Source organism: Larus michahellis, chromosome 5 (genome assembly GCF_964199755.1).
Source record: "Larus michahellis chromosome 5, bLarMic1.1, whole genome shotgun sequence".
NCBI classification, from domain to species: domain Eukaryota; kingdom Metazoa; phylum Chordata; class Aves; order Charadriiformes; family Laridae; genus Larus; species Larus michahellis.
Genome location: NC_133900.1, coordinates 51907754 through 51918282, shown reverse-complemented (window position 1 = coordinate 51918282; position 10529 = coordinate 51907754). Strand labels below are relative to the sequence as shown.

The 10529-nt window shown below is 44.2% G+C and overlaps 1 protein-coding gene across 6 annotated transcripts in view; it reads left to right on the top strand.

The window, feature by feature from the left end:
- The first annotated feature begins 3390 nt into the window (after positions 1-3390).
- The window catches only part of SMYD1 (SET and MYND domain containing 1), a 29291-nt gene continuing 22152 nt past the window's right edge, over positions 3391-10529 (top strand). For 2 of the 6 annotated variants that reach the window (XM_074587265.1, XM_074587263.1), the window contains exons 1-3: positions 3397-3838; positions 4499-4539; positions 8410-8479. In XM_074587265.1, the coding sequence (XP_074443366.1) occupies positions 3702-3838; positions 4499-4539; positions 8410-8479 (248 nt within the window). In that variant the 5' untranslated portion in view covers positions 3397-3701. Of the gene's footprint in view, positions 3839-4498; positions 4540-8409; positions 8480-10529 lie in introns of all 6 variants that reach the window. The other 4 variants (XM_074587267.1, XM_074587269.1, XM_074587268.1 and 1 more) reach the window with 4 other exon arrangements.

Genomic DNA, 10529 nt, shown 5'->3' with positions numbered 1-10529 from the left:
AGATGAGTAACTGCCTAATAACTGCTCAGTAACTACTAGTAACAGCTTAGTGTCTCCCTAGTAACTACCAGTTACTGCCAAATATCTGCCTAGCAATTACTAGTAACTGCAGGCCTCTCCCCTCACCCTGGGTGGCTCTGATAACCACTAGTAACATTTCAGTATCTGCCTTGCAACTACTAGTAACTGCCTCAGAAATACTAGTACCTATCTAATAACTGGCCAGTAACTACTAGTAAGAGATGAGTAATTGCCTAATAACTGCTCAGTAACTACTCATAAGAGTCCAGTAACATTGTAATAACTGCCTGGTAACCACTAGTGACTACTAGTAACAGCTTAGTGTCTCCCTAGTAACTACTAGTAACTGCCTGGTAACTACTAGTTACGGCCAACTATCTGCCCAGCAACTATTTGTAACTGCAGGCCCCTCCCCTCCCCTTGGCTGGCTCTGGTAACTACTAGTAACTGCTAGTAACAGCTTAGTGTCTGCCCAGCAGTGACTAGTAACTGCAGGCTTCTCCCCTCACCTTGGGTGGCTCCTCTCTGCCCCCGGCACCCAGAACACCCCCAAAGTCCCCCAAATCACTGTAGATCCACCAGCCGTCCCTCCCCTTCATCACTCCATCACTCCATCACTCCATCCATCCGTCCATCCATCCATCCATCCATCCATCCATCCCTCCCTCCCTCCCTCCCTCTCTCTTCGGGGATGAATTCCCCCCAGGTCCTGTTGCACTCACCCCAGGAGAACAAGCAGTCTAATTTCCCCCAGATTTTCCCTGCCGTCACCCCAAAAAATGGTTTTATTGGGATACATTGGCCCTGCAGAACCATGATTATATTTAATGTTTAAAGCTGAATTATATTGACAGGATGAGTCTGAGGTGCACCTGCCTAGAACAGGTTTTTTTTTCCCTCTTTTTTTCTTTTTTCTTGCTGATACACATTTTGTCTGAGTACTGCTCACCACAGTCCAAAGCTGCAGCAATTAAATTTGATAACATTGTGCTTTTGGTAATTTTTTAGAGGGCAGTAGAGGGTGCTGTTTGTTCTCCTGTTAGGAGGATGGGGCCACTCACATCTCCAGCCGGATATCCAGACAAACCCAAAGTGCAGAACAACCTGCTGTTGAAGGGTCAGCCCTGCTCAGCGCTCTAAAATTGATGTGCCTCTCCAGCTGGCTTTGAAATTCAATGTGTTTCCAAGGGATGTGAAATGCGGTCATTTCTCCAAATAAATATTTAAGTGGGAATCCCTATTACCCAGCTTCTCTTGGCTCTTTCCAACTTTCCCGCTGCTTTCTCTTCAGACTGACAGTTTTACCATCGTATTTTTGCACCCAGCTGGCTCTGAAACCGTGGCCCAGTGGTACCAAGGGTGTGATGCGTAGCCAGGTGGCTGATCTCGTCCTGTACAACCTGACTGAGCATGCACCACCATGGCATTCACCAGGCTAGAAGGGGAGAAATGAGACTTTTGCTATGCTCTGTCTTAGCCAAAATGTATTTTTTTTTCTTTGTGATCTGAAGGGGTGAGGGGTGCATTGTACTGGGTACACCGTGGATGTCTGACTGTGCAGAGACCTGCTCTGTTGTAACTCCGTCCTAGAAGGACTACGATCTGCTGGTTTTAGTCGGCTGCTTTGAAAAGACATAATTATATTCTTTGTTATAATTTACTCTTCATTATTCTATTCTATTCTATTCTATTCTATTCTATTCTATTCTATTCTATTCTATTCTATTCTGTTCTGTTCTGTTCCGTTCCGTTCCGTTCCGTTCCGTTCCGTTCCGTTCCTTTCTGTTCCTTTCTGTTCCGTTCCATTCCATTCCATTCCATTCCTTATTCTTTGGGAGTCAGAAACAGTGTTTAGTGTGATTAATGACTGAGTTCAATATAGCCACACACCACATCAGGGTTGTTTTTTTGAAAAATAAATAAATCAGCACCTACATATAGGTAGATATATGTATCTAAAAGGCGCTTACACCCAGGGGTATTAAACATGTGTAACATGAGATCAGAGCATCCTGACATCACATATCACACAAGTAGAGCATTGCAATTAAAATTGTAATTGCTTGTAGTGTCTAGTTGTCTGTAGTGACTTTATGCTGCGCAGCGCAAACGCTGATGGATTTGTGCTGCCGGCTCTGCGATGGCTCTGGCCCTCCTCAGTAAGAGAGGAGAAGTCTGGTTGTTCGGGGAAGATTGCTCATAATCACATGAACACCCGGATCACCCTGAATTTATGGAGTTGTGGATTGATATCATTTGTGCTTGGCACACACGGGTAAACTATAACACAGAATATTTGTGCTGAAGCGTGCTACCATTCTTCATTTGCAGGCAAGGAAAATTGCCAGAAGCTTTTAGCAGATGCTGAGCAGTTCTGTGACTGCCTTAAAGAGCACAACGATACTTCCCACTGCCTTGGCAAGGTAAAGCATTTCTTTTACAGTATAGGGATGCACAGGAATTACCCTCTTTACTTCTCTACACCTCGCTTTCCCTGTTAAACCAGACAGGTTTTTCTGTGCAGCAAAGAGGTGTGGGAAGAGGTTTGCAAACATTGGTATCTGTGCGGTGCTTGGGGATCCAGGAGGAAATAGCATCAGGTTTCCTAGGGGTGGGAGGGTGAGATTAGTGGGAACCAGCCCCGTGAAATGCTATTAAATGATAAAAAAATGCTGAACAACAATCTAGGCTGGGTTCAGTTTCCACAGTGAGGTTCAGTCTTATACATGGAGGCTTTTCTTTGCATCACCCTGAACTTGTACTGGCTGCTGGGGGCAGAGAGCAAAACAAAGGCCTGGCTTCTCATGGGTTTGGTCTGTCTGGAGTACCCTCCTTTTCCACTCAGGTGGCTCAGATTCCCCCATCGCTTCCACGGTTGAGCATTGGAGGTGGGGAAAGTTCTCAAATGCAGTGTTATTTCAAAGAGGTTTAATACATTCAAATTTGTGCAAGTATCGAAGATGTCCTGCTTGCTTCCACAGCCTGTGCCGAACTGCTGCTCTCCTTCCAGCTCCTTCCATGCTGCTCCGTGTGCCTACCGCCACTGGCATTTGGGAAGTGACACCCCTTTTCCAGGCTCTGGTGTTGACGGAGGATGCTGAGAATTTCAGAGTGTGTATTTCACTGTTATCCCTGCCTCTAAACATGCCATCCATCTCCTAGAGGGTAAAAATAAAGCAGCATTGTTTAATTTCTGGAAAAAGCCAGATGACAGTGGAAGGGGTCAGAAATATGCACGCCAGCTCTCCCTGCCCCACTGTCTCAGCTGTTGCTTCCTGAGAGACAGAAGCATGTGGTTGCTAAAAATACCCTGCAAAGAGAATACGTTCTCCCTCCAATGGGAGAGTATAAATTAATCTGAGTCGTAACATATACAACTGCTTGTGGCTGGAAGAAACAATTCCAAACGTGGTTTTCGGAGGGGGGTTTCCTAATGAAGCAGAAGTCCCAGCCCTGTGCCTTCCCCGCGTAGGTCGGCAATATTGCACAGAGGATCATCGCCTCCTGCCTCATCTGCTCCCACCCCCTCGCCCTCCTATGGGAAATGGTGTGTCCGGGTGTGGCGGGGAGAGGCCAGCCCTTTTATAAGCGTGGTCTTGCAGCAAGTCGAAGTTGAGAGGAGTGACGGGAGATTTGGCTCGCTCTGAGATACCCACCTCCCAAGCCTTGGGGTCCCTGGGATGACCAAAGGGGGAATGGAGTCAGTCGAAGTGTTCACGTCTGAAGGCAAAGGCAGGGGCTTGAAAGCGCAGAAGGAATTCTTGCCCGGGGATGTCATCTTTGCAGAGCCAGCCTACGCTGCTGTGGTTTTTGATAGGTAAGAGAAAAGCACTTGTAAAACACAGACTGAAAGTCATCTCGATGCAAAATTTCATTTGTCCAGGCGGGTAAAAGTTTGAAAGCATCTGGACAGCATCAAAGAAGGGTGCAAAGGGAAGTCAGAAGTCAGCTTATAGTCACTTTATAGCGAATGTGCTTCTCAGCTTTTTTACTTTCAATATGGAGCAATCTGTTTCTAGGATGTGATCTTGCAAGGTGCTCGGTGCTGTCAGCTTTTACCAAATGCAGTGAAAGTTGAGTGTATTCAGTACCTTACAAACCTGGATCCATGTTACGCTCAGTGAACTGCCAGGAGTTAGTGTAATTCTGGTACAGCAATCTCAGACTGACTTTGCTGGAGCCTCCAATATATAATGCATGATAAAAGTGAGTTATGTTGTGCTCTGCTCACGTGTACCATCTCCCAGCTGTACACGCTGCTTCATTGCCCTTCAACCTAGAAACTAGTGGGGATCTGCGAGTGATATTGTTTCTGTTAAAGTGATTTTATATTTGTAGCTTGCTGAGTTAACTGGAGACAGGTTTCTGCTTTCACTCTTGCAGGAGGCTGGTTTAAAATTTTTGTTTACACTGATTTCTGAATTCTGAACTGAATTCTAGTGCAAACACGTTTTTCTTTTCTGCTGCTTGTTTCAAGGACGAACGACGTTCAATCAACCTGCGCTGCCAGTGTGGCTGGTAGGTGCCCACTTCTGCCCTTCAAATCAGTAAAAGATTCACTTAAATACCCTGAAAGCTAAAAGACACAAAACCAATGTCTATGTTAATCTCCCATGGAATAAATCTAGAATAAAGCCTCAGACATGAATGGAATTTGTTCAGCCTTATAAGTGTATGAACTGAGAGCAGAATTTGGCCCAAACTTTTTAACTGAGGAGCCAGATGTCAGCTGAAGGTTTTGTTCTGGGCTTAGGAAATTGGTGAGCATTCTTCAAGGGCATCATGGTGAGTCCCGAGACTGATTTTTTTTGCTTCAAACTGCCATTGACTTTAGTGAATGTTCTGCACACTAAATAGGGCAGGGAGTGATTCTGCCTAGCTGAGCTTTCCCTGATTGAATAAACTCTGCTAATGAAGCCTGGGACACAAGCAGAGCTCATGCTGCTGTTTTAATCCCAGTCATCTTGTAGCCGAAGCTTGTTCGTGCTCCTGTCTGATCTGGCAATAGCAGAGAATTGGGGATTAAATGGACAGAGCAGGAAATAAGTTTTTTTTGTGCCTTTCATTCACTTTTTCCTTGCCCTTATGCTGTCAGTGGGTGAGCATGTTTATGAATCTTTACAATAGCAGCAATGACACCTTTTAGTTTTTATTTTAATATGTCATTGCAAGAGCTCACATTGAAAATGTCATTTTTTTTATTTTAAAATGTTAAGTTCTTGAATTCTTACCCCTGAGTTCAATTATGGTAGTTAGTGACAAAACCATCTCTCCTTGACGTGTCCTTTTAGCTCTTGTACTTGTTTCACTTGTGTCACTAGCTGGAATCTTGCTGTGATACTATGTTTGCTTTGGAAGTGCCTATGGACAATTATTTCTCCTATAGGCCTTATTAAAAATACTGATTATCTTTTAAACCATTGAAAACACTTTGCCTTTTGATTGCTGGTTGAGATTTGTTTTTCTTCTATGTGAAATGTTGCGGGCATCAGGCATAGAGCTGCCCTTGTTGAAGAGCTACAACTTCACTGCATTTTCAAATGTCACTTGCGTAACGTGAGATAAGGGAAGAAACTCTCACCCCATCAGCTCTTAGACTGCAGACTGTGTCAGACTTAGGTTTCCAATGGAAAATCTTGGATGCTCTTGGATGAGAAATGTGTTTCCCTCCCTCCTTCCCTAGTCTGTGTTTGTTTAGCTCCCAGAGGGCAGGCCCAGACACTGAGCAGCAAGAGGGTGAAGTAAACGTTTCCCTTCATCTTTGGTTTTGAAGGTACCTTCTGCTGCTATCCAGAGTATTAAATTGCATATAACCTCCATTGAACTGATTGCTACCAAAGAAAGGTAGCCTGAATCTTTGAAGGACCTTCAAGAGTAAATCCACACTAGGCCATGGTGTCTGGGCTTGCCCTGAAAGAACTGCTGTTGCCTCTGCCTGGATGAAGAGTCTAATGAGGAGGCCTGTGTTTTTCCATGCCCACAAACAAGCATTTGTAGGTCCTAAAACTGGTGTTGAGCCTACACTATTAAATATGATCTCACTCTGCATTGGGAAACCCAAAGTCCAGAGCCAATCATCCTAACTCCACTCAGCATCTCCATCTCTTGCCGAGAGCAATGTATATGTGTACTATGGAGAGGGGATTCTAATATGAGGGGTAGCTTTAATTTTTCAGCTCAGGTCCTACCAAATCAGTGATCAAATTTTCCACAGAGATCTGCTTTCTTTGTGTATAAAGGCCACCATGGCAGCACAAGAGTGCAGAGTACTTGGGTTCTTCCGTACTTTGCAGCCCTTTGAGGAGCTTAGTTCTTTGGGAAGTCTGGTCCCAGTGTAGATGCTGAGCCCCTGAAATCCTGCCCCTGCTTTTGCTGTTGAAATCAACTTCTGTATAGACGTCCATCATACTACAGTAGCCACACTGCAGTCTTCTGTGTGATTACATGTGATGTGGGAATACAGCAGGTGAAGCAAAGGTCTCTTTTTCAGATTAGTAGGGGCAGCTTTTAAAAGATACAACGTAGTTTTCTTGGTGTGGCCATACTACAGGATGGAAAGCAGCTTGTGTTTGTGCCCGGGCACAAAACTCTCAAGAGATGAGAGGTTTTACAGTTCAGAAATGGGGGAGCCCCATAAAAGCTAATCATTATTTGACCTGGTGAAGAACACAATTATGAAATGAAAAATTTGCATTATCTGCTGTAGGCATTTAACTTCAAGTGTGTGAGAAACCCCTCCATAGGGCTGTTGCACAGCCGAAACATTCCTTTCATACTGTGAGAAACTACCAGAAGAACAAACCTCTTTGCCCTGACTGCACAGGGATCTAAGGAGCCTGAACGACTGATCTTGGCACCTGGTGTTAGGTGCTTACAGCAGAAAGTGTATATACGCTATGCTTTGGGCTTAAATGATGCAAAGGCCCTTCTCTATATATTGATGCGATGAACTGTGGAAGTAATTTGGACCTGTCACCCAACTGCGCTGTAGGAATGTCTGTCTTACAGTAAGAGGCTAAGTTTGAGAAGGTGTCGAGAATTTTTTAATTTGCCAGGAAAAGGAGAAATGTTTTCTTTGACAAAACTCTATAATCAGCCATCATACTCTGAGCGAGTAAGACCCATCAATTTAACTGGACCAACCTACAGGGTGATGTGGTGGCTTTTCCAGCAACATGCTTTGGGACTCAGCTTGCAAATTAAGACACCCAAAACTAAGGTCTGTTATAAGTATCTACGCAGAGCTAAGGGCAGGATTCAGTTGCTATAGGTGTTTAGTGTCATTTGAGATGCCCCGGGGTGTCTGAGACATCCTCTTAGGGATGACAGGTACAAAACAGGATTTATGAGAATCAGGCCTCCTCTCAGGCCAGATGGGTGTCCCTGCAGGGCCTAAAATAACACTGGGCTTATATATCCAGGCAAGTGAAACCAGCTCTAAGTGCCCTTTATAATCAATGGAGCACTATAATGTGCACAGAACACAGATACCTTCCTTTGGGCTGAATGGCTTTCCAGACACCACTGAGTGTTTTGATGTGATCTCTACTTAAAAACTGTGGGTACAGATGAGCACATCTTGGTGTCTAAATCTGCAGACTGCATCCCATCCTGGAAGCCCCTGAAGGTCACAGGGACGCTGAATGTCCCTGAAAGTCCCTGAATGCATTGAAGCTGATGAGGGCTTGTACTGTTAGACTCAATAATGGTTGTCTGAGAAGCAGTTTCTGACCTGGTGCCAGAGACCTTTAGTCCAGAAGTACATAAAAGTCAAAGTGAAGCTAAAGAAGGTTCCTACAGACATCAGCCAGCTCATAGTTTCTTAGATGTTCAGGCCAGGGTATGACTCACAACGCTAACCCTGCACATTGCATGGAGGTTGGACTAGATATCCTTTAAAGGTCCTTTCCAACCCAAACAATCCTATGGTTCAATGATTCTATAACCTTTTGCTTAGCATAGTGGTTACTGGGCATTGACTCCTGCATCAAGCCTGTTACTTCTACATGAACTAGAGCAGGCTGTTTAGAGTGATGGTGAATATTGATTGAAAGGGGGTGGAGAACTCAGTGTGATCTCCAGTGTTTTGCTCTTTGGATAAAGTCCAGACAAGCTCTCTGATCTGTGTTTGAATCAGCCTTGCTGTTATCAGCTGAAATAGCACTTAGGAAACACTGGTGTTAGGCCTGCTTTGCCCTAAAATAGATGCAGAATGTTGGAAGTATATCTTCTCAAGGAATTCTGTGCCTTTGTTGGGGTCATTTTTTGATTTCTGAAGCCCCCATGCATTCCCCATTGACATTACCTCTCACTGAAGCTTTCCCTACTGCTGTGCTTACGTGCTGGGATTTAATCCTTCCCTCCTCCCTCTTTACTTTCTCTTTTAAGATCCCGGGTCTCCTTTCCTCACTGCCACCTTCAGGATGATGGCGGTCCCATCGCCTGGAACCAATGTACAGTATGTGACCTTCTCTTCTGGCATGTCAGTTGGCTCTCAAGCCTCTAAGAGTTTACATTTCCTATGGGCCTGATATATCTCTGTCAGCCTTCGTCAGGAGAAGGTTTGCTCTTTAACTGGTGGGGTTTGAGAGACAGTAGTCAAGGCAAACAGTGTCATGTGGTAGAAGGCCAAGATCACCTGAAGAGCTGCTTGATGAGTGATCTGCAAATTGCTATGAACTTGAGATCATGTAATTTTTGTACTCCTTTTTGATGTATGAAGCAGGCCCAAAACATTTGCTAAGGGAAATGTTCAGTTTCTAATGGGAAATGTGGGGAGCTCCGTTATTGTAGCTGGGATGACCTAGGGATATAAGAAATGCAAAATTTTCCGTAAGAATATGACTCTGAAAAGATTGTGGAAGCAAATACTTTGAGTTGATATCATATTAACTCATATTGAGTTAATATGAGAGTTAATGTGATCGTATTCCAAAAGTCTAAAATTTTCTGGGGTTTGATTTTTTATTATTATCTCATTTGTTCAATAGCTTAAATAAAACCTGGGAGAAAACTTAGCTTTTTTAAAGGAAAACACATCCACACCTTTTTAAAAAGAGGCTGAGAAAGCTTGTAATGAAACACTAAAAGTAAAATAGTCTAAAATAAATTCTCCACTCAAATCAGACAAACTAGGATGTGTCATCCTTGACATTTTAGAGGTAAAATTACTAAGTTCTAACACCCTTTTTTAAAGGAGCAAAACTATTCTTGTGCTGATAATTCACCATTATAGGTATCCTCAGTAGAAACCAGCAACTGAACCCTTCCCTTTTCCTTTCACTGCTGAAAGAGGAGGTGCATTTCCTTAGGCAGTTGTGCTTAATGAAGTGTTACAGCGTCTTCTTTGAAAGCCAAGTGGACTTTGTCTACATCTGAGGTTATTCTTACGCTGTCCTCTGTAGAACGTTGAGGAGAGAGTTGCCTAGCCAGCCAATAATAAATATGAGTAAGGTGGACTTAGGTGTAAGTTAGGTTGTTTGTGTATGTCATCTCTCATATACAGAATAGCATAAACTCATTAAATAGTTCGTGAGCTTCTTACTATTGTCCATTAGCCATCTCACTTTGCTTTTCCAGATCAGTGAATGAGATGCTGTGGGTGTTGGATGGGAAATGATTGACAGATGTTTGGGTTGCGCATGTCTCAGAGATGAGGTTAATATATTCCTGTGGCAGTGTTCAGCCCTCTGTCCTGGCAGGTCCAACAGATCTTAATCCATGTGAATCCAGTCCAAGCAGTCACAAGAGCTATTTGTTTCTTCTGCTTTCACCGAGAGCCATGCTTGCAGGAGCCATGGTTTAGCTGACAGTGCTCTGTCACCTCTTGTGTTTGTTGGCTGGCATATTGAATCATTGCTTTTGTGACTGTAGCTATGTCCAGGATTGGTAGTAGTTGTGCGTCTCGTCTACGTAACATCAGAGCTCATGAGTCTCTGAGAATTGAGCTCAGTTGATGCTTGGATGAGGGGCCAAGGAAACCTGATGCTCTCCAGAAAGTAATTTAGTGAGTCAGTCAGTGGCACCTGCCCTCCAAGTCAGTCCTAAATCCCTGACCTGGCAAGACTTGGATGGGCTGGAGAAATCACTGTGTTAATGAAGATCCTGCTTTTGGGCAGGGTGGAAAAAAGAAGTTCTCACTATGTGTGGAAGATGGCAGTGAATGAATGGCCAGAGATCACCCCAGAGGCCATGGTGTACATAGACGCAACAGAAAGCAGTTGTATTGTCCCCGTGTTAAAGCAAGGGAAGCTGAGCACTGAGTCTCTAAGGGTTCAGACCTCCAGGGCTCCTGTGTAGGTACCACATATCTCTCCAGAAACCTTTAGTGCTGCCTGGCCATGCAGCATCCTGACCACTTGGGCATGGGTGGCTCTCTTTACAGGGAGAGGAAGCTCCATCTAGGCCACCTGGAGCCATTTTGTATTGTGTTAAACACTTTCTAGGCCAGACAGAGAAGGCTTTATAGATCAGTGATTTCCACAGGCTGAGAGACTTGGGTTTAACCT